The following is a 24,555-nucleotide window of genomic DNA, read 5'->3' on the forward strand; positions in this document are numbered from 1 at the left end:
GTCCTCCCGGCTTGAAAGGCATACAGCAATGTGTTTTCTCAACAACTGGGTTCCCCCACTCCAACCTCTTCCTTTCCACACATTTCCAGTCTTCACCACTTGCCCTTTATTTAAACTGTCCTGAGTCTATGAGAGAGATGAGACGATAAGGGTATGTTTTATCAAAGATTCAGTCTTGAACTGAGAAATAACTACATGTATTGTTCAAGAATGGTGCCTTTATTCTCGTGCTAGCACACACTTGCCTCACTAGTGTTAACGTAAAAGTTTTCCACAGCTTCACATGCCCCCTGACCAGTCCACAAGAAAAGGGCAAATCACTCAGAACTGCCGCTGGAAAATGGCAGAATTACCATCTGTAGAAAAGACTAAGTAGCTGGACTATCCGAGAGTAAGGTACACGGACCAACATCAGGGTACTACACGGCCCGTAGTTCTGCCAATCTACCTGTAAATGTTTCCAAGATAAATTACCACCCAGGCAGTCACTTCTGGCCCTGTGAACAAAAATATGGATTTCTTTCCCAAGGTGTACTCCCCATCACTTAACAAGCTGTTTTGAGTGGATCTGAGAGTTAGGAAAGGGAAGGTAAGGTGGTGGTGGTGTACGGCTTAGCACCAGGAGAGAATGAATGTTCTAATCAAGCAGTTGATCTAGGAGCGTCCTGGGCGCAACAAGCCAAGGGCACCTCTCAAAAGGGAAGAGCAGCTTTACTCTTTCACGGGACAAACTTTCTTCCCACCTGCCAAACTCCACACACTAAATTGCCACACTAAAAAATCACAACCGTCTCCAGAAGACTTGAAGCGCGCTCTTTTTTCAAAATACCCTCTGAACACCATGAAGTACAACAGTAGGTGACTTTAAAGTGGCCATTTAGCAGCATGAATTCGCACGTGTCTCAGATCATACGCAATGTTTCCAATAACCTGTCCCTCGTCTGGACTTTTGAGAGCATTGACGTGTTACAACCAGACCAAAAAAAAACAGAGCTTGTCCGGTTCGCACCACCCACCGGACCGATTATTTCAGTTAACAGAAGGTCACCGTAACGACACACCTGAGTCCCTTAGTCTGGATTTTCGCTCGGAGGAGGGGTGGGGGAGGGGGAGGCAGACCGACTGCTCGCTTCTCAGGTGAAAAACTAAAGTTCACTCGCGGCCCCGAGAAGCCAACAGACCGCTGGCTCCGCAAGTCCCCAGTCCCCGCGGGCTACAGCGGCTGCGGGGAACCCGCGCGCGTCCTACCTTGGATCTTTCCTTGACGTAGTATTTGCCCAGCCGGCTCCCGCAGTACAGGACCAGCCTGTCGATGAGGGACAGGAGGAAGCTGATGGCCTCGCAGCCCTCCTCGTTGCCCCCGATCCACGTGATCTGGTCGCCCCGCAGGTGCCGCTTGGAGACGCCGGCGCGCGGCCCCGCCAATTGGCCGTCCCGCAGGGCCCCGTTGCAGTGCAGCTGCTTGACGCGTTCCAGGACGCAGTCGCCCACCACCTCGCCGAGGAAGTTGTCCAGGTAGCAGAAGCCGACCTCGTGCAGACAGGGCACGATGTACTCCAGGGCGATTTTCTCCAGATCCAGCCTCATGATGTGTCCCAGGGGCATCTCGCCCTCAGAGCCGAGCTCGGGGATCCCCAGCGTGCACCGAGACCCGGGGCGACCGACGCGCGCGCGCAGCCGAGACGCGGGGAGCGTGGCCCGGGGTTCAGCTACCTGAGGTGGCCACTGTCCCCGAGCCGCCGCCGCCGCGCAGGGGAAGAGGGGAAAGTTGCTCTAAACTCTGGAGGAGGGATCCCTTGAGAGGCCAGTGGGAGTTGCGCGGGGCTCCACGACCCGGCGCCGGACTGCCCTAGCGAGGAGTCGGAGGGCCCCTTTTGGAGATGCGGAGCCACCACTGGTGCCGCGGCGGCCCCAGGCGGGGAGAGGCTGAGGTCCAGCCGCCAAGCCGGCCGACTCGGCGCGTCACGGGCCCCGCCCAGGCCCCGCCCCGGGCCCGCCTCCGGGACAGCCCTCCCCGGGCCTGTCCCCCACCCGCTCCCCGACTACGGTTGCCCTGTGCCAGCCGCGCTTGTTTGTGACTAGAGGAGGGGCTGGAGAACAGACGGAATTTTTAGACTGTGGTCGATTTGCATATGTTTTGCCTAAAGTCCCATCGCAAACTTGAAAACCTGGATCCCAACTCTGGAAATGTAAATGAAATCAGCACAGATTACGGCCGCGTTTTGGGCTGGTCACCTCTTGAACAGAATAACAAACTCAGGAACAAGTATGTGTATTAAACCGTGATCTGGTTCTAGCTTCACCTGGTTCCTTTCCTTATTACCCTTGATTCTGCTGTTTGACCCAGGTCAGGAGACTCAAGCCATTGAGGACTGGGAGAAATCCAGTTTGAACTCAAACATTTCCCTAACCCCTGTGTCCCCAAAGCCCTGTGTCCTCTCAATGGGGGGGGGGGGGGATGCACAATGAAGAAATGCTGGATCTTATCTGATTGAACCCTGAAAATGCTGTATTTTGCTTTGTTGGATGCTTTCGTCGACTTCTTTTGCAAGCTGCTTACTCAAATAGGGTGTTCTGAAAGTCTGCCTTCAGAATTAATCACATGCTCATGTAACAACCATCTAAGTATATCCCCCAAAAGACAGACTAAATTCTAGGTCTCCAAGCTCACTTTTTCTTTTTACAAGAAACTACACTTATGCAGGAGGGATGGACACCACCTGAAAAACTTTTTAGTTATCCAAAGGTAAGCTGACTGCTTTATGAATTTTTTTCATTCCCTTTCCTACCAAACACCAGAGATTAGAATCAGGGGGAAAAGGTTCGTAAATTGCATGCAAAGTTTTTCCATATTTTAAATTTTACATTAGATTACATTCAGTTTCTTCATTTAAGTGGAACAAAAGAATGTACAAGTTTTACAGGTATTGTGTATTTTGTACACAATCCTCTACAGCTTTTTCACTTTCATTCTCCTTCCGATAGCTCTCTCTGCTCAGCAGGCTAGGGGAGAGATATGAAAGGAAGAAATGGTGAAATCCAAGCCAAGAACAAAGAGTAGAATAGGAAAGGGGCTGCTGCTACATGATGGAAAGAAGCAGACAGGGGCACTTGGTGGAATAAGAACTTGAGGAATGTTCCTGAGGAACAGTCAATAAGAAACCTTTGGTGGAACTTCTGTTATCCTGAGAGAAGGTTCTCTGCCAAGACGATGATTAGTTGGCACTGTCCGCATGACCCTTCTATAGGAGCTGCACCGACTGGGGTAAAGTCTTGACTCTTGACTCGGCCAGCCTCGACGAGCTGTTGTCCAAATGTCCACGGCAGCTTCTTGATGACAGGAGCCCATCCTCCTGGGACTCCCCAGGGTGCCTAATAATAGTTACTGGGAATCTGGTGTGCAACTTCCACAGGGGTTTGGGTCATGTCTGGGCTTGTCTGAAAGCCTACAAGAAAGGTCCATTTGCTTGAGGACCTGGGGAACCTGCTCAAAGAGAAGCCACTGGAAGAGGATCTGGCAGATCAGCTTGGTCCAGAACCAAATTGAAGAGGCCAGTGAAGGAGGCAGTCTGCAAGGTATTTGTCTCTTGGCTGTGTTTTCCCCATCCAGCCATGGTAAATGGTCCAGCCCTGGGAGCAGGAGACCCAAAGCGAAAGCTGAAGGACTGACTGTTCATCTGTGCAAGGAGGGAAATGGAGATGCCATACTGGAAGGGAGGAAAGCACTACTCCCACTTCAGCAGGATCCCCCACATAGCCAGGAATTGCTCTGGTCCATTCAGTGATCTCCAGGGACATTATGGAGAACGGGATACCCAGGAGAGATGTGGTCTGAGGTGGCCTGAATATGGGCCCTGGTAAGATGTGGCTTGTAGCATTTGCAGCTTTGGGATCTGCTGTAGACCTTAGAAGTTGATACCTGAATGAAAAAAGGAGGAAATGACAGATAATCCTTGGTAGCTGGCTGAAATTTTGCTGGTTAAAACTTCTCTGCAGATACACCTGACACTCAGAGGAGTAATTAGAAGGGAACTTACAGAGGGCTGAAAATCTGTAGTAGCAGACAGGGGAAGTAGCAGTCAGCAAAACACAGAAGACTGCATTCGTACCCATCTCCCAGAATGCACATATTGACCCAGGACTTTAAATCCCAGAACTGGGTTACCTTGGCTTACTAGGAAGCTAATGTTTCGATGGTTGTAACTAGTCTAGTTGTAACTAGAATAATAGTCTATAAACAAGTTCTAGCGACTGGCAGCCTTCAACTGCTCTAGATGATTTGGTTGCACAATATGGGCAGTATGGAAGGGGATTCAATCCCTTCCCACCCTTCCTGCTCAGCTAGGGTGCCTATTAATCAATCAAGGTCCCCCGATCCACTTGGGGCTGCCAGCTCCACACTTGGCAAAGAAGCCCAAGATACTGTGCCTGGCAAAAAGCACTCGGTGTGATTACACAGACGGGGGCAGACAGGCTGGAGCCACAGGCAGGCTCGGAGGCTGAGCCTCAGAGTGGCAAACCCCAAGCTAAGCATTAAAGTACATTTGCTTTAGTTATTTGCCCATTAATGTGTGGCATTATAATAATATTAAAATACTTTTCATATTCATAACTAAAACAAATTAATGTCCATGTCATTTAGTTACAATAATATTGTCTTCCAGGGTCCATCTGCAGGACAGATGCTGTCATTTTCAAGCACGTGGTTGAGTCAGGGAGAAAGAAGTGTGGTGCATTTCTTTGCCTTCGAATGTGAGCTGAAAGGGATCTTAGTGGTCACTTGGTCCAACTTCATTTTCCTACAGATGAGAAAATCAAGGCCCGAGGGGCTGGACATCAGCTCTTCATGAAGGAGTCTCTGGTAGGTGGGAGAAGGAACCTGGAATGCCTCTGTCTTCTCAACTAGAACAGAGAGCGCGCTCACTCTCATCCTCTTCTGTGTTTGTCTTTTTAATGAGGTGAAAGTGACAAAACATAAAATAAACTTGTTTAAAGGGAAAAATTCAGTGGCACTTAGTACACTCATATGTTGTGCAACAATGGCCTCTGTCTAGTGCCAAAACATTTTCACCACTCCAAATGAAAACCCTGTACCCGCCTAAGCAGTTACTCCCCAGTTCCTACCTCCCCCCAGCCCCTGGCCACCACCAGTCTGCTTTCAATCTGAATAGTCCCCATAAGTGGAACCACAGGATATGATATCTTTCATGACTCACTTCTTTCACTGGGCATGTTTTCCAGGTTCATCCATGTGATATCATGTGTCAGGACTTTATGCCTTTTTGAGGCTGAATGATATTCCATTGTATGGATATGCCATTTGTGTTTATCCATTCATAAGCTAGTGGACATTTGGTTTGTTTCCACTTTGGGGTTATTTTGAGTAATGCTGTTATAAGCATACATATGTACATATTTGAGAACCTGCTTTCAGTTCTTTGGGGTATATATGCGGGAGTGGAATTGCTGGGTCATATGGTAATCCTGTTTAACTTTCTGAGGAACCGCCACACTATTTTCCACAGCAGCTGCCCCATTTTACGTTCCCACCAAAAACATGGAAGAGTGGGAGAGTTCCAACACATCTTTTTTTATTTCTTCTATTTCTTTTTTTTTAGAGACGGAGTGAGAGGTGGGTGGGAAGAGGCAGAGGGAGAGGGAGAGAGAGGAAGGAGGACTGAATCTCACAACCCTGAGCTCATGACCTGATCAAGAGTCAGACACTTAACTGACTGAGCCACCCAGGTGCCCTCCTTTTTCATTTTTGATGAACACTGTCTACATTTCTCCTGCCCTTTCAGTATCCTGGTGTGCCTGAGGTTTCCTCTCTCCTATCTGCTACCATTCTTCCTTATGTTTTTGCCATGACACATCGAGGTTGATCATTACATTGAATGACCTGAAAATGGGCAAGGGTTATCTTATTTGCAACATTTACCACATTCTAGGCACTGTGCTAAAGTGTTTCAAATGTTACTTCCATTAATTCTGATGACACTACCAAGAAAAAGGTACTGTTATTATTCCACATGATAAAGATGATGAAAATGGGACATAAGGAACTTGTCCAAGTCACAAAGTAAGAGAGTATAATCACAACGGACAAAATCAGAGAGATTCCAATGTAGTAAGATCAGGAGGAAAGTCATTTTGAGCCACTTGCTTGGCATAGCAATGTTTTCACCCTTAAATACTGGTTTTTTGTTATAACTCTTAGTTATAATACTCCTCAATGACAATTTTAATTATTGGTTCCCTTACTGATATTTGGTGCAGAAGGGAAATAAACAAATCTTACCATAAATTATTTAGTCAGCTGCATTAAGAGTAATCCTCCAAACCTCCAAACTACAAATTAGGATTTGTTCCTTGCTCCCTTCCACCAGTGATGGCCCAGTGTTTCCAGGAATCCCACATAAATCCAGGGATAGAAGTCTGTTGACAATAGTCAAGTAGTCCCTGGTAATAAGCCCACACCTCAGTTCACTGGGTCCTGTGGCTACCCTCCAGGACACAGGAAGTGCATCTAATTTAAATGGAGCTGACGAAACAAGAGGAGAGTGCCTGAAGGGAATCTATGCTCTAGCTCACTGCTATGAATTGAGTTTAAAGAAAGATGCATATGATTATGTGCCATTCCCTGTGAGTCAAGCCAACCTACTCCTTTCCAGGTCTAGCGGGATGGCAAAGAAAGCAACTTTCAGTATGTGTCTTGTTTGTATGTTTGTTTGTTTTTAAGGGAGATAGGGCTCAGGGAGAAAGAATCGAAAGCAGGCTCCACTCCCAACGCAGAACCCAACAGGGGCTCCATCTCACAACCCTGAGATCATGACCCGAGCGGAAATCAAGTTGGAGGCTTAACTGACTGAGCCACCCAGGCACCCCTATATGGGTTCATAACTGTTCTAACATATGGACAAACTTAAGCCTCTCTCATTTGCTCTTTGGTAATTCAGGCCATGTGCAGATTCTGGGAAGTGTGAACTATCCGGAATCTTCATTAATATTTTCCAAGTCAACTCCTGCTTAAAGCCGAAAATGTTTTAAAAGCATTTGCTCTGACTAAAAACGTGACACTGATCTTAAAAATATAGCAGGGTCAAGCTTAAGTTAACATGGAGTATTTTAAAGAACGATTTATGCTTTATTTCATAAAGCCTTTTCCAAAATGTTTTTATCCATTAGAATTTCACATCTTAATGTATCATTTTTTGTTTGTTTGTTTGTTTAAGATTGTATTTGTCAAAGAGAGAGAGAGAGAGCACAAGCCCAGGAGTAGCGGGCAGAGAGAGAAGCAGGCTCCCTGCTGAGCTAGAAACCTGAAACAGGACTCCATCCCAGGACCCTGAGACCATGACCCAAGCAGGAAGCAGACACTTAACTGACTAAGCCACTCAAGTGTCCCTTAATGCACTGTATTTTTGAAAACCTTTGTATTTTAGTTTTAGATTTACAGGAGAATTGTGAATATTTATACAGAATTCCCATATGCCCCATGATATGCCCCATGCCCAGTTTCCCAATTAATATCTGATTTAGTACAGATATGGTATATTGTCACAACTTATGAACCAATATTGATACATTATTTTTAACAAAAGTCCTTATTGTACTCAGATTTCCTTTGTTATCTACAGGTCTTTTTTCTTTTCCAGGATCCTGTTGAAACTGTACAGTGGTTGAAATGAGTTCACAGTGTTTTCAGGAAAGTCTAGACCAAGAGAGTCTTTTCAGCCCTTGGGCTCCTGCAGAAACTTCCAGGGGTTCCCCAAGGTAGGAAGGAACAGATACCAATTGAACATGTCTTCTTCCCATCCTAATAGCCCATTGTGGTGGCTGAGCCTTGGTCGAACCGTTGAGAGATGGTTCTGTACAACCAGGGATCTCTGGGGTTCAGGTCACTAATCCCTCCCCTTTCCTTCCTTTTCCAGCCTGACTATGAAAGGGGGAATACTAAAGGCTCCAATGACCTGGGGATCACTGTTTAAAAGAACTTTATTTTGTTCACATATTTATACCTCCTCCCTAGCTCCAGAGAAAAAGTCTGATTGGTCTAAGGCAGTGTGTCTCCAACATTAGCATCCATCCCAATCACCTGTCAAGCTTGCTAAAGCACAGATCTGTACTAAAGCACAGATCCACAGGCAGAGCTTCTGATTCAGCAGGTCTGGGTGGGGCCCAATAATTTGCATTATGGATGCATATGCAATATGCAGATGAAGCTGCTTCTACTGGTCTGGGTCACACTCTGAGATCCACTTTTCTAAGCCACTCTGTTCCTGATGTCACCCTGGCGATTGTTAGTCCAAGGGGTGGGCAGGTGGCCTTAACCAGCCTAATCCAGGGGTTCTCCCCACTGACTGTACATCAGACTGACTTGGGAGCTCCTAAAAAACTACTTCCAGCCAGGGCCCATCCCAGACTAATAAATTAATATTTCCAGCAATAAGGCATAGGTATGGAGCAGTTTAAAAATTAAAATAGTGGGGCACCTGAGTGGCTCAGTGGGTTAAGCCTCTGCCTTCAGCTCCGGTCATGATCTCAGGGTCCTGGGATCAAGCCCCAAGGCGGGCCCTCTGCTCAGCAGGGAGCCTGCTTCCACTCTCTGCATGCTTCTCTGCCTACTTGTGATCTCTGTCAAATAAATAAAATCTTTTAAAAAAAATTAAAATAGCAAGTAAATAAATAATACATCATCATCACCATCGCCAACACCAATTACTAAACAATAAATTGATTTAAAAATTAATCTGTTAAAATGAAATAATAGCAATAATAAATAATAAAGCACTCATGAGGATTGTAATGTGTAGCAGTATTGAGAACCACTGGTTGGCTTGAACTGAAAAGAATTTATATTGGAGGGAGATGTCTCTCTGTTTTTCTTTATGCTGAATGTGGAGAAATGCAACAGACAGCTCTATGGCCCCTGGCAGCCCTCTAGTTACCACCAAGGGAGCCAGGGTCTGGATGAAGCCAACACCAAGGAAGGCAGAACCGAGTGTTGAAAGAACTTGGGACCTTGGTGACATCAGTGAGAGGCTTATCTCACCGTACCGGGAATCTGTCCTACCTCTGGACTTCTAGTTATGGGAAAATGTGAGATAACACATTTCCTCATTTTAAAAACCAATTCAAGTCACAGTTTTCAGCAACTAGTACTGAGAAGCATTCTAACAGGTGACCCCAGAGAAAGGGTCATGCCATGGCCATCACAAATGGCATCTACTCTTAATGATACTCTGGCTCAGTGTCACCCCTCTGTATACCCCAGGGGACTAGTTTCCTTGTCAGAAATCTGACTCAAGGAGACTAGACAGATGGGGTAGAGGACAGTTCTGGGATAGTCTGTGGCTAAGCGCCTCTCCCTCTCCAGACTGCATGTTTCCATCTCTGTAACTCTGTTGTCCTGTCCCCAACAGAGGAAATGAACAGGATGAGGAAAGACCTCACATTTCACCTTTTGTTAAAAATAATTAGTTTTCTCTACCTACCAAAGCAAATTCTCTCATAATAGTCAAACTGGAAGTTATAACTGTATGCTTCATGAGCTGTTTTCTTAAACTGCAAATTTGTTTTCAGGCAATAATTCCTTTTTTATATTTATAATAGGAAAATATGAGTAAAACATAAATATTCAACACTGGGAGCTAGTTAGACCAAAGTAAGTGTCCAGCAAATGTTTACTGCATAGATTTAGTGCAGTAGGTTACAAAACTGAAAAGTAGAGGAAGAGTCACTTTTTGAGAGAGAAAGAGAGACTGAGACCAAGATGTTATTAATAATTATATGAAAGTTTTGTTATGTTGTATTATTTGTCTGTGGTTCTAATTTTTCTGTAATGGGCACATATTGTTTTTGTAAAAACAACATAATACATATTTGTAAAGGATAAGGGATTGTTTTTCCTACAGAAAACAAATCCTTGGGCGCCTGGGTGGCTCAGTGGGTTAAGCCGCTGCCTTCGGCTCAGGTCATGATCTCAGGGTCCTGGGATCGAGGCCCGCATCGGGCTCTCTGCTCGGCAGGGAGCCTGCTTCCTCCTCTCTCTCTACCTGCCTCTCTGCCTGCTTGTGATCTCTCTCTGTCAAATAAATAAATAAAATCTTTAAAAAAAAAAAAGAAAAGAAAACAAATCCTTAATTCTTCCACGTGCTGGTCGTTGGCTTGTTGGTGCCAAGGACCATTCCCGCCATTCTGTGTGCAGTGCTCTGTCGGAGGTGGCTAGAATCCTGTGAATTGCATTTCCCAGACTCCCTTGCCAACTGGCTGAGTTAGATCCTGCCAGTGGGTAGCATTGGTGGGAAACTGAATGAAATGATGGGGAGACATCCTCCCCTTTGTTAAAAGCTTCTGGCAGTGGCTGTGGCCATGACCAGCAGCTAGGGGCTCCAGCAACAGCATCAATGGCCAGGGCAGTGGCCAGTTCCAACAATATCAGCAGCTTCACAATGTCAGAAGCCCTCGCCACCTCCCTTTCTCTCCTCCAGTGTTAGGACTGGTCCTGACTTCCTGCAGATGCTTACCTCCAGGTTACCACACCTTCCCCTTTTTCTTCCTCTAATCTTGCCAACATTTACTAATATTGCCAACATAACCGATTCCTTAAGCTGAACTCCCTGTTTGAAATACCTAGAATGATGTCTGTTTTCACAGTTGGACACTGACTGATATGCCTACAGACTCCCAGTTCCTGCCTCAAATTCACTTGATAACTCCTCTACTGCCAAACTGTAACTCCAACCTCTCGTCTGCTCCTTTTCTCCATTGCCAAGACCAGTCTGGACCACCAGCGTCTCCCATGCACACATTATGACAGCCTTCTCTCAGCTCTCCCTTCTTTTACACTTGCCCTCCAAAGATCCATACTCTACACAGAAGCTAGAGAAATCTTTCTTAGGCATAAGTAAGTTGGCATCGTTCCCCTTTGTGAAGCCCTTGCCTTTACAATCAAGTCCAAACTCATTACCATGGTCTAGGAGGTCCCGGTGACCAGGTCGTCATCGTGCCTTGTCTTCTTCACTCACTATGATCCAGTCACACTTTTCTTTCAGTTCCTAAAACAAGCCAAACTCTTTCCTACCTCATGATACTGCATACGTGGTATCTTCACTCTGAAATACATTTCTCCCCACCCTATGAAAGGTAGCTCCTTCTGATGATCCTACATTTTCTTTCTTCAGAAAGCCCTTCTTTATCACCCTAATGAAAATAGACTGTGCCCATCTCATCTCCTTGTTCATTTCCTTCAATAGTGCCTGTCAAAACTTGACTTTTTTTTTTTTTTTTGGTCTGTTTACATCTATTTCTCCAAGAAGTCTGGAGGTAGAGACATGTTCACCACACTATTTTCCAGTGCCCAGCACCGTGCCTGAAACAAATCAGATGTCTGCTATCCACTGAATGACTGTGCTGCATTTTTAAATGTGTTCCTAAATTCACACGTAGAACTCAAGGAAATCTGATTTTCTCAAAAATTCTTTCCACTGTTGGATGTTTACCTTATGTTTCTATAGAGAATAAGCCAAAAGTTAATGAATTCTAAAAAGTAGAAAGAAAAAAATGGAAAACAGGCCAAATTGACAAATTTTTGGAAAAACAGAACAAATTGACAAAAAATAAATAGAGCTGAAAAATCTTCCCATGATGCAGTTGCAAACGTTCTACCAAATCTGATTTGGTCCAAACTCTTCTGTGGGCAAATTTGGTTTTGCCTGAGTTGATTTAAGCCCATTAGCTAAAGCTTGTTCAGTTATCCAGCCTGGGTTCTGAGTCTCTTTTAAGCCTATGTGAAGGTCGAGCAAAGAATTTCACACAGGATCAAAGCTCATTCTTTTTTTTTTTAAGACTTTATTTATTTATTGACAGTCAGAGAGATAGCAAGAAAGGGAACAACAACCAGAGGGAGCAGCAGAGGGAGAGGGAGAAGCAGGCTCCCCACCAAGCACCAAGCAAGGAGCCCAATGTGGGGCTCGATGCCAAGACCCTGCGGTCATGAGCTGAGCCAAAGGCAGATGCTTAACGACAGAGCCACCCAGACGCCCCCAGATCTCATTTTTAAAACGCTTTTAGCTCTTGCATTCTTACATCCTTCAGTCAGGCCTTTATTCATTGAATCAGTCAGTCAGTCAGTCAACAAATACATTCTTGACTGCTTTCCCTGTGCCACACACTCTAGTAGGTGCAGGACACAGAGTAAACAAGACAGATGGGATTCCTGGGCTTTGGAGGTCTACATGCAAAAGGGAGACAGCCAGTCAACAAGAAAACACATAACTAAAGCAAAATAATTTCAGGTAGTGATGAAGTGCTATGGGAAAATACAACAGGAGAATGTGAAACATGGTAGAGGGGCATCATTGAGTCTCTGGTCCGAGAACTCTTCCGTAAGAAGGCCCCACTCACAAGGCTACCCTGAGACTTGAACATACCAAAATGATGGTGTCTTCTCTCCTTCCCTCTCCCAGGTAATTAAAAATTTAAAAAGCCAACCAAGGTTTAAAGTAAGTGCAGTGAAGGTCAACAAAGTTCTGATCACCCTCCACCCTCTGCCCCCCAACAATGACAACCACTTGAAGACTTTGGGGGAAAATATCTAAAATCAAATTCATTCCACAATATTTTCTCATTGTGGAGGCTCTTTTTTGGCTGGGTCTCCAAAGTATACTTTTAATCTGTTTACTGAGTGACCTAGTACCAGGGGCCATCTATGCAAAAACCTGAAGAGAAAGTATTCCAGGTTGAAGGGAGAGTGACTGCAAAGCCTCTGATTGAGAACTTGGTGTATCTAGCCTGCGGGCTGAATACAGTTTTACTGGCACATTCTTTGTAATTGTCTGAGTCTACTGCCACCAAGAGGGACCATCTCCTTTAACTTTGTTCCTTCCCTTAGGCCACTTGTCTGGCTCCCTCTAGTGTGGCCCACCACCCCAGGACGACAGCATACAACAGCTACCATGTCAGATAAAACCTGAAGTACTGAGGGGCCCACTACCGAAAAAGTTTGCTGATCCATGGATTTTCTTTTTCTTTCTTCTTCTTCTTTTTTTAATTTATGAAATAGATCAAGAGCTGGTGGGGAATTTTCAGTTGCAGTGGGAGCATGATTTCCTTTTCCCTTTTTTTTTTTTTAAAGATTTTATTTATTTATTTGACAGAGATCACAAGCAGGCAGAGCAGCAGGCAGAGAGAGAGAGGGGGAAGCAGGCTCCCTGCTGAGCAGAGCCCGATGTGGAGCTCGATCCCAGGACCCTGAGATCATGACCTGAGCCAAAGGCAGCGGCTTAACCCACTGAGCCACCCAGGTGCCCCTCCTTTTCCCTTTTTTAAAAGGTGACGATGGCCACTCTGCAGAGCCTGTGGGTGGGAGGCTGGCATGGCAGAACCAGGTAGAAGCTTTGGCAGCAACTGGGGTGAGTCCCCAGGGATGGGGGGCTCACGGTAAGGGTCAAGTCCCCTGGGGCTGGAACTTGGATGGGAACGGTAGGCATCAAGTCTCCGGGAGCGCCAATCCTTCTGTATCTCCGGAAAGGGCTCAATGTATCCTTCCCAGTGTAGCTCTTAGCAGTCGGAAAAGTTGCCTTTCCAGTTGTCCCATTTGATTCATCCTCTTTGAGAGGCCTCTGATGTACTCTGCCCATTCTGCATTCACAGGAACCTCTGGACTCTGGCCTCCCATTTTGTTCCCAGATGCCTTGGAAGTCCCCAGGGCTCTGCCAGCTGCCTGTGCCATCAGAAACAGTGCGGACGTTGGTGTCACTCTTCAGCTTCTCCTGGGGACAAGCTGCTGAGAACCGAGGCAGGCTATTGGCAGAGTCCTGATGCTGTGTCCTCCTCTCTGGTCATTCTCACAGGGCACAGTGTTCTCTGGGGCTCTGCTGATGTGCCCACCTGCCTGGGCTTCTCTTCTGAAGAGCTGACACTTTAGACAAAGCAGGCCCGCGTCTCTTTTCTCTAAAAAAACAAAGAGCAATGTGTCCTCTTTTCTCTAACTTGAGAACTCTGCATCTGCTGCCTGTCTGGTGGCTGTCTGGGTGCTCTCTGGATCTGCTTTCTTCTGAGTGTTGGCTCTTCCTGGCAAGGGGAGGCAAGTGGGCTGTGGAAGGTGATGGAAGCTAAAGTTTTTGACAAAACTTCCTGGACTGATTGAGAGGCTGGTTTCTGCCATATCTCATTTGTTCACTCTCAGCTGCATTCAGGTTCAATTCAGTTTTTAAAGATTTTTATTTATTTATTAATTTTGAGGGGGGAGGGGCAGAGTGAGAGGGAGAGAATCTCAAGCAGGCTCCCCACTGAGTGCACGGCCTCATGTGGGGCTCAATCCAAGACCCTGAGATTATGAACTAAGTTGAAATCAAGAGTCAGACACCTAACTAACTGAGCCACCCAGGGCGCCCCAATTCAATTTTTAAAAAATAAATTCTTTTTCTCAAACTATTATAGATTTGAGTTAGAATCTTCAAAATCAAGTCCAAATGCAAATCAGATGAACCCACAGCCTGGAGGTACCACAAAATAATATCAACAACAAAAAACAAACCTTTAAAGAGTGTTCTTAGCTCATTTTGTTCATTAAAAAGACAGAAAGGGAGGGAAGGAGGAAAGGGAAAATTTTAGGGAAGTACATGGAATCATGTTACTCCTGAGTGCCCCTTCATTTTTCAAAGTTCTATGCCTCATTTACTTTAAAAAAAAATTGTGGGGTGCCTGGATGGCTCAGCAGGTTAAGCTTCTGCCTTCGGCTCAGGTCATGATCTCAGGGTCCTGGGATCAAGCCCCACATGAGGCTCTCTGCTCAGCAGGGAGCCTGCTTGCCCCTCTCTGTCTGCCTGCCTCTCTGCCTACTTGTGATCTCTCTCTCTGTCAAATAAATAAATAAAATCTTTTTAAAAAATTATAGTTAAGGGATGCCTGAATGGCTCAGTTGTTTAAGTGTCTGCCTTCAGCTCAGGTCATGATCCCAGGGTCCTGGGATGGAGACCCACATAGGGCTCCTTGCTCAGTGAGGAGCCTGCTTCTCCGTCTGCCTGCTGCTCCCCCTGCTTGTGCTCGCTCTCTCTCTCTGAAAAATAAATAAAATCTTTTAAAAAGTTTAAAAATTGTGGTTAAAAAAAAAAACCCAGGGGCGCCTAGGTGGCTCAGTGGGTTAAGCCTCTGCCTTCGGCTCGGGTCATGGTCTCAGGGTCCTGAGATCGAGCCCCATGTCAGGCTCTGCTCAGTGGAGAATCTGCTTTCCCCCCTCTCTCTCTGCCTGCCTCTGCCTATGTGTGAGCTCTCTCTCTGTGTCAAATAAATAAAATCTTTAAAAAAAAAACCCCACATAACTTCGTTTCCTGATTTATGAGAGTATAATTTTTCCTGCGAGCCTGGTTTACTCCCCACCCTCCTCAAAATCTCTCCAAACCTCCCCAGCAGCAGGTGTTTGTCTGACAACAGGCAAAACGGAGACAAACAGAAAGTGAATACCCAGGTGATTTAAAGAGATAAGAACTATTTTGAGGCTGCCTGCTTCCAAAAAGGTGAGTGGCTTACAGAAGGATCTGGGAACTTCAGTACATTGCCACATTTTCGAGAAAGATGAGGCCAATAGTAGCTGTGTTGCAAGGCAGAGGTCAGAAAAGCCAGAGAGAGGAAACTATTCTGGAGTTTGCATGGCTGGTCCGCCTTCCTCGGGCACCTCCAGGACCCACAGAATGAGGCTGACAAAGGCAGGGAGGTACAGTGAAATGGACAAAGGCCATTTGGACTTTCGCTGCGAGGTTAGTCCTTATCTGAGAGTGAAAGTGGTTTTAGAGCCTTAAAGGAGCAGAGGCTCAGCAGTGGCTGTGCAGGATTGGGGGTTTGTGGGTTGAACACGGAGTAAGAGTGCATCTCAAAAGGGGGAAGCATATCAGAAACACCTGTGAAACTTTTTCAAACTCATCATTTTGATCCAACCCTGTCCACCATGCCCCCCAAGCCCCATATTGATACCTCCGTATCCTCCTTTTCCCCCTTACCACTATAGAATGAACCTCTGTTAACTCACAGGATGAGTCTGTCTCCCAAGTGGGTTGGGGCCAAGAGTGTATCCAGATTTGGGGGATCTGAAGCTGATATAGTTTTAGGGGCTCTCTTAACAAAATACAAAATAGCAGATATAAAGTGCCTGTAAGCTAATATAAAATGCACTCAAAGCACTCCAGTGCCACAGACAGATCTGCCTCCTTCTCTTAATAACTGCATACTATTTTATTGTATGAATGCACCACAATTATTTATCCATTCCTCTACTGATAGATCCATATGTGGTTTCCAGCCTCTTGCTCTTATATAAAACACTGCTATGAGCACCTGTGTACATACATCAATTCCCACATTCAGGAACATATCTGTAGGGCAAATTTCTAGAACTAAAAATCCCAGGGCGGAAAGTGCATTTGCACATTCTAATTTTGATAAATATTATGGAATCACCTTTATAAAATTGTTCCAGTTTATACTGTTACCAGTAGGATACAAGAGTACCTGTTTCTCACATCCTTGCCAGCATAAGAATAGTATTGATTTACCTTTGCCAGTGTGATAGATGAAAAACTGTATATCTCTCTCTCTCTCTTTTTCAGTACTTTTTCATATATTTGGTAAGCATATGTGGGTTGTTTACTTGAATGTTTGTATCCTTTGCCTGGTTTTGTTTGTTTTGTTACAGTAGACCAATAACCTAATTGGTCTTTTTCTCACCGAACTGCAGAAACACTTTATATTTTAGGAAAACCATCACAGTAATATGTAAAATGCAAGTATTTTTCCCAGTTTTTTGTTGGTCTTTTGACTTGGCTTCTAGGGGCTTTGCCATCACATTTAAAAAAAAAAAAAAAGTTACCCAATTTAGACTTCCAAGAGTGAACTATTCTTTTTTAAAGATTTTTATTTATTTATTTGAGAGAGAGAGATCAGGAGAGAGCGCACAAACAGGGGGAGTAGCAGAGGGAGAGGGAGAAGCAGACTCCCTGCTGATCACAGAACCTGATGCAGGACCCATCCCAGGACCAGGACGCTGGGATCATGACCTGAGCCAAAGGCAGACGCTTAACAACTGAGCCCCGCAGGCACCCCAGGCATGGGCTATTTTAGCTCTGGCCCTGTGGGAAGGCTCCTCCAGAAGGGTGGCCCTTGACACAAAACCTCAAAGATTGCATGTACATCTATTTGTTCGGGGGTCTCATGCAAAGAGCAGGAATCAGGTGCTCTCGTCAGAAGGCTCTCAGGAAGGCCTGTGCACAGCGTGTTAGCAAACACAGCCAACAAGAAGTACCAGAGATAGACAGGGTCCAAATCATAAACGTTCTGAAGGTCAGGGAAAGGATTATAGGTTAGCTTTAAGGCCCCATAGGGGAACCAAAATCAATGAGGGGAAAAAACGATAGGAAGCCATTTTAGATTCTACATATTATTAGATGACTATTCTAATAATTCTCACAGTGCAGCATAGATTGGGCTCCAGGAGTATTTGCAGTGAGTTTCAGGCAGAAGGATAACACAGCTGGGTGGAAACACTAGAGGAAACTGAAGCATTTGATGGGAGTTCGACTCAGTGACATTTCTTTCTTTACCAAGAATACCGGGATTCTGAGATTTTCTGTGGCATATCATCTATACTCTCCTCCCCTCCTCAAGTTTTCTCTTCCTTCATGGGCTCTCCCCTTTTCTGTTCATAAATTTTTTTATCCTTCCATCCTTCCTTCTTTCCTTCCTTTCCTTTCTCCTCTCTCACTTGATAGTACAGCCAATGCTTTATTCCTGACCCCACTGACAGCATTAAGGGACAAGGTAAAACAGCATTTATGTGGGAAAAACTCTCTATTTTCAGTGACATGTGTTTATAGCAACGCCGTGCCTGTAACTGGCACGGGAACATTCTTTGCCTCAGGAGTCCCCAAGGACAGGAACCACACCATTTCCCTCTTGTGTTGTATTATGGTGCAAGAGACAGGAATCTACTATGTCTACAAAAAGCAGGTGATGTTATTATGCATTCATGGGCTGTGTCTCCAAAATGGCTAACTGCAGACAGTATGGTTTCCTCTTAACAATTCAGGTCTAGGAACAGTTGAGGGCAAAGACTGGTCTGAGGGGTCATTACAGGAAACAGATTTGAGAGTCTTCCCTATAGAAGAGGCAAAGCCATAATTAAAGATGGGATCAGTACATCAGAAGGCAGTCGAGAAGGTGCAGAGGGACAAGAAAACAAAGCCTACATCCATAGGATGGTCGGCAAAGGAACACCTTCAGAACTTGAGGCAGACAATATCACATGATCCTAGATCTGGAGAAAGGCCTAGAGAGGGCCCGAAACTGAGATGGGAGGAAATAAGGAAAAGAGGACAGAGCACGCTTCTCTCAGAACCCTGCTGGAAGTGCAGCAGATCAGGAGGGGAGTGGGCAAGAAGGAACAGAGAGCAGGTTGGACACTGCGGAAGTGCTTTCCATTTTTTTGCCTCATTTCATTTCATGGCAGTTTTCCAAATTACAAATTATGATCCTAGTTTTACCACAGCTGTGGAAACTGAGGCAAAGAAAAGTCGAGTGACTTCCCCAGAGTCGGCCATGGTGGTGGGATTTCTACCCCATCTACATACAAGGCCTCACCTCTATCACTCAACTCAATCAGAGCAAAAGGAAAGTTCCTGTTATTGAAAACATTCAGGGAGGTCTCCCAGGTGAGCGCCGGCTGTGCCTTCAGCCAGGTGAGCTGGGCCAGCCTATAGGCTCTGCTCTTGGCAGAAGAAGGAAAAGAGAACGTAGTTATAAGTTTTCTCAGCTTCTCCTCCCAGCAAGTCAACGTCATATTTGTTCTAGGGCCATCTTTTATCCAAATAATATCTCAGTGTTTCCTCAAAGAAGATATCAGTGTGCTTGGTTTGGATGCACTGACTTCTTTCCAATTTCTTATTTCCCTGGGGCCACATTCTCTTGACACATCTCTCCTCCACACATAGCAACCACACTAATTTGGAATTGGAATCCTACACAGAGAGGGAAAACACCCAGCAGAAAATAAATCCTAATTTATTTTTTTTTTACCCACCATAGATTTAGTTGGAGATGAGAGGGGTCCTGCTTCAAATACACTGCAGTACAATTAAATACATAAACAGAAAGAATCCTTAAATATTCTGATTTGCTCACTGTTTACATTACAAAATTAATTGAATACAAGAACAAAGGCAAACAGCTGCAAATGGAAGAGAGGGGTGAACAGCCAAAAATATACCAGGAAACAAGAGCTGCTTTTCTGCTTTTAAAAAAAATTGATGAATCCATTCCCCATGACTCCTTGCCTACCACTGATTTTTCTTATCAATGGGTACATAAATAAGGCTGTTAGCTGTTATTATGGAACAAGCCCAAACAAAAAAAGACAAAAATGACAGAACACAGAGAATATTCCTTATGTAAATCCTGAATTCGAGAATGCCAAAAACCAATGGAAAATGACAGTGTCAGCTGACTTGGGACTTAGGACAAGACCCTCAAAGTTGCTTCCACTTTCTAAGGCTTTCCATTTCAGCCTTTGTCTCGCTCACTATTGGCCAATGCTGCCCTCAGTTCCGCCACTCACTCAGTGAGTGCATGAGGCTTAGAGAAGTCAGTTCTGCCCTCTGAGTCTCAGGATCCTTACCTACCAGGTGAGGGGTATAGGACTAACAGATTCTCCAGATACCATCTCCCATGGTTCAATGCAAACTGTACATCTCATTGCCTTTTCCCACTCAAATTCTGGTCTAAGCCAGAGCCCGCTGGCTGTGTGAGTATCATCACTAAGGATTCTGTAGGAGAAGGAGGAGCATCTGGTCTTTGGGTGCTTTTCTTGAAGTAAGACACATACACTGTACATAAAACATCCCACCACCATCCAGGCAGGGGTCCTTCTGCTCCTTAAGGGGCAGGCAGGCCTGCAGGCTCTGTAATGTGATACGTGACTCGGGGATCACAAAAGTGAGCTATCTTGTGAACCAAAGTACTGTAGCTCAACTTTACTCAAAATCAAGTCCAGCCTGTTCATAACCAAATCCTCTCCTATGTAAAAAAATTATCTAGAATTTAGTTAAGTTGCCCCAACTTTATAATCCGTAATTATTTTTGCTTGTTCTTTAACACTGATGATAATAATAGACAGTACACTGTTCACCAAACCTCGTGTACATTTTGCAATACATTTCCATTTGGTGAACCTTGATACTTGGTTAGGAAATGTGTGATCTCATGAGAGCAAGTTTCCTCCCGACAAATCACTCTCGAAAACAAGTGAGAAGTTTTTGTCTTTAATTCCTGTTTTAGACATGTTATAAACATGCAAATTTATTTCCCAGTTGATTCAATCTGCCACCTCTAAATCTTTAGGGAAAATTACAGAAATGGAGATAAAATCTTGGTAATTTATTCAATTTTATCACTTCTACGGATCCCATAAAAAGACTCCATCTGTCAAATTATCTTTTCTTAAAAAAAAACCCACAAAAAACCTTTTATAATTTTCTTTATATGGGAATGTTGAAAACGAGTAGTTTAAGTATCTGTGTCATGAAAACTATTGACGTTCCAATAAAATCTGTTCTTTCTAAATTATCTGTTCCTTAGCCTCTTTTGAGAGGAAACTTCAGCTTCTATCATTTGTTTATAATTTGCTTGTGCAGCTTGGGATTTATTGCTTTGGGTGAATATATTATGGCATGTTTGGGAAGTGTAGAATAAAATATTCTTATGTTAACATATTCTGCGATTAGGATTCCAATCCATAATCAGTACATCTTTCTTTTGAAATTTCTGCTGCCTTGGTTTTATGGAAAGCACAAACAGTAAGCATAAAGAGATGAGAAACCTAGTTGAATCCCATCTTTTATCATATATTTTAAACCTTGTTTCTGGAATCACAGGCTGCATGAATGCCAATGCACCTGAGTGGCTAAGCTCCATTAGAAAAACACCCCCCACCCCCACCATGAATTTGCTGGTATCTAATCTTTATCGGGCCCTCCTTGCACTAACCTCTGGTTAGCTCTCTCATTCTCTCCGTGACTATGCCAAAGCTTCACTTTTCTCTTGAAGGGCCCACCATCTACTGCAAGACAAAATACAGAATGCCCAGTTAAATTTGAATTTCAGATAAGCAATGAATAATTTCTGGTGGAAGTCTGTCCCGTGCCACATTTCATATGTCCTATATTTTTATTTGCTGAAATCTGGCAAGCCTGCCTCTAATGTCTCTTTCTCTCGCAGCCACCTTTGTCTCCTGGTAAAATCTGAAGTCATTAGCAGAACTCCCTCAATTTCCTGCCATCTCTCCTTCAAATTCCCCTACCTTGAGATGCACGTTTACCTGTCTGTCTCCCACCCCAGCCACTAGCCTGTTCAAAACCAGCCTCCACAAAGAGCTGTCGACCACTCCTGTGTGAGGTGTCCTACACAAGAAAGTACAGAGCCTGAGGCTGTATCCCAATAGGAATGTGTCCCACAGAGCCCTGCCCTGGATGCCTGTGTTTAATGGAGGAGAAGCAGGAATGAAATGTATGGACCCCAGAGCTAGTGTACGGAAAACTCTTCCAAATTTTATAGAAAAGAAGTCTGATAGTTTTCTCAGATTTGACAATGATCTTAAATATTTACACGACATCATCAATAATTATTGTGATGCTCAAAGAAAACTTTCGAAATTATCAATTTTTTAAAGCTTGAAAAACCATGCTAGAGGAAAGAGAAAATTACCTATTTACTCTACGAAAAGTGATATTGCAAAGCCATTTTCATATGAATCAGTGATTAAAACTACCATGTCAAAAATTTAGGGGAAAAGTATTTTAGAGGTACTTAAAGGAGTTAATTTTTTAAAAATTATGTGACTTTCTAGATTTTGTGATGTTGTAGCATTTGCCAACTTCTAAATATGTGTGATTATTGTCATTTCTCTTTTCATTCTAAATAAATATTTTTGGACCTTATTTTGTATTTATAATTTTGTAGTCTTTTTCTTAAAATGGCCTCCACTATTGTGTGAGCTTCCTGGTCCTTTCAAACCTGGATTCCTTCTTATGTGAAGAAATGCCAGCATAGAAAGCACAACTGAATCCTTATTGATCAAGGTGGAAAATTTTAAAACCCACACCAGGTGGAAAGGGAAGCAGACAAAGGATCTAGAAAATCCCTTGAGAGAAACAGGCAGTGAACTTGATAAATTCCAGAAATGAAAAGCAAATGCCTTTGGCAGCTCTTGACACATTCTTGGAGTTCTCTTCACTGACAAGTCAGGTTTATTTTGGGAGAAATGATTTCCTTTCCTTTGCTCAGCCCTCTAGTCAGATTCCTCAGGATTCTGTGCTTGTCCTTTCCTCTTTACTCTGCACAGTGAAAAAGTAACTACACCATCTCATCTATTCCCAAGTTAATAATCAATGCTTATAACCTAATGGCGTTTGACTTTCTGTACGACTCACCTCTCTCTCTCTCTCAAGTTTCATACTCAGAGAAATGATTCCGAGCATTTTCCCAGCTCACAGTGACCACTCCTGCAGCCGCCTCCTAGGCGGCCATCTTGTGTGTTGCACTCTGGCCCCCAGGCCACAGTTGGTTGAGGAAGGGGCAGTCATGTGATCCAGGCCAGAGTTCCTTTTTCTATACATTGGAATCCGGAGAGAGAGGGCAAAAGATCAACTGACTTTCCTTCTCCAGAGAGTAGACCTGTTAAAGGTAAGTGAGGCTGAGCTGTGGGGCAAATCCTTTCCACAGCAGAGACTCAGGAGAGTCTGGTGCACAAGCGAACAGAAGGAGTGCGTGTGTGCGGAGAAGCGAGGCTGACTCCTGACTCCTAGCCAGAGTGGCTACCCAGCTTTCCAGGTCCCTGTTTCAGAACCTCCCCAAGACCCTGTTGACAGGACACCTCTGCATTCCCATAACGTATTTCTCATTTTAACTTAAGTTAGCATGAGCTGATTTCTGATACTTGGATCCAAAAAGATACATCTAACTAATAGAGCCAGCAGGTCATATACAAATTAATCAACCCCAAAGCATTAACAGAGAAAATTCTCTTTCCAGAGGAAATCCTGCCATTAGATTTGAGGGCATCTGAAAACTTTTTTCTAGGTAGAATTTTTGGAGCTCACTTCAATTTAATTACAGAAAACCTTATTGTTAAATATCATCAGCTTCATTACAGTCATTTGGATCACAGTCCAGCTGTTTCTTTATGGATATATAACTTTATGTAAATTGGATTTCCCTGTAGGAGATTGAGATTATTCCAACTTTTCCTGGAGTGATAGAATGAGCTGCAAATTGATAAAAATTATCCTTATGAGGTTTACCAATAATAATTACAGGAAATATTTCCTAACATGGCATATTACATTGGAGTATATGCAAATAAAGCCTGTATTTAAATTTTTAAAGAGCTCCCTTTACCTAATGATATAACAACATAGTATTTATTTAATAACTATCATTTTCTTTTTTTTTTTTTTAAGATTTTATTTATTTATTTGACAGACAGAAATCACAAGTAGGCAGAGAGGCAGGCAGAGAGAGAGAGGGAGAAGCAGGCTTCCTGCTGAGCAGAGAGCCCGACTCGGGGCTCGATCCCAGTACCCTGGGATCATGACCTGAGGCGAAGGCAGAGGCTTTAACCCACTGAGCCACCCAGGCGCCCCATTAATAACTATCATTTTCTAAAATGACTTTACAACTGCCTCTTAAAGAACTTAAGAAAGTAAAGAAAACTAGATTCCCATATGGGTAAAATGTGTGGTGGAGTGGCTAATGTCAAAAGTTTTCAGGAAACGGGGGCGCCTGGGTGGCTCAGTGGGTTAAGCCGCTGCCTTCGGCTCAGGTCATGATCCCAGGTCCTGGGTTCGAGCCCCACATCGGGCTTTCTGCTCAGCAGGGAGCCTGCTTCCTCCTCTCTCTCTGCCTGCCTCTCTGCCTACTTGTGATTTCTCTCTGTCAAATAAATAAATAAAATCTTAAAAAAAAAAAAAAGTTTTCAGGAAACAGAAACTTCAGAAAGTCTCTTCTTACCAGCTATGTGCTAGAATCCTTATTGCAGCATGATCTAAGAACTGGAAACAACCTAACTGTCCAACAATAGGATGTTAGTTAAGTAAGCCACAGAAATCTCTGTAGCTATTAAAAATGATGTAGGCTTAGAATTGTTGATGTGGAAGTATATTCACTGGGAAAAAAACAGGTTATAAAGTGGCAGGTTTCAATCCCATTTTTGTAAAAAATAATAATAATAATATTGTATGAATCTGGAGTTTTTTGTTTTTTTTTTTTTTTAAGAAGAATCTCTTTTTAAAATATTTTATTTATTTATTTGACAGACAGAGATCACAAGTAGGCAGAGAGGCAGGCAGAGAGAGGAGGAAGCAAGCTCCCCGCATAGCAGAGAGCCCGATGTGGGGTTTGATCCCAGGACCCTGGGATCATGACCTGAGCTGAAGGCAGAGGCTTTAACCCACTGAGCCACCCAGTCGCCCTGAATCTGGAGTTTCAAATGATGTATGCCAAAATGTAGACAGC

General features: G+C 44.1%; 1 protein-coding gene and 1 long non-coding RNA gene across 4 annotated transcripts in view; one reads left to right on the forward strand and one right to left on the reverse strand.

Annotated features, from left to right (window-relative positions):
• EGLN3 (egl-9 family hypoxia inducible factor 3) overlaps window positions 1-1,909 on the reverse strand; it is a 28,018-nt gene extending 26,109 nt beyond the window's left edge. Inside the window, exon 1 of the mRNA XM_047737717.1 lies at window positions 1,249-1,909. Coding sequence (XP_047593673.1) covers window positions 1,249-1,605 — 357 coding nt within the window. The 5' untranslated portion in view covers window positions 1,606-1,909. The remainder of the gene's footprint in view (window positions 1-1,248) is intronic.
• Window positions 1,910-1,932: 23 nt separating this feature from the next.
• On the forward strand, window positions 1,933-13,406 carry LOC125104858 (uncharacterized). 3 transcript variants are annotated; one of them, XR_007128745.1, is made up of 3 exons: window positions 1,933-2,746; window positions 7,656-7,773; window positions 13,333-13,406. It is a non-coding gene; the product is annotated as an uncharacterized LOC125104858 (long non-coding RNA). The 3 variants fall into 3 exon arrangements; XR_007128747.1 differs by lacking the exon at window positions 1,933-2,746 and adding an exon at window positions 3,506-3,615; XR_007128746.1 differs by lacking the exon at window positions 1,933-2,746 and adding an exon at window positions 4,683-4,861.
• The last annotated feature ends 11,149 nt before the right edge of the window (window positions 13,407-24,555 follow it).

The sequence above is a fragment of the Lutra lutra genome, chromosome 7, assembly GCF_902655055.1.
Source record: "Lutra lutra chromosome 7, mLutLut1.2, whole genome shotgun sequence".
NCBI classification, from domain to species: domain Eukaryota; kingdom Metazoa; phylum Chordata; class Mammalia; order Carnivora; family Mustelidae; genus Lutra; species Lutra lutra.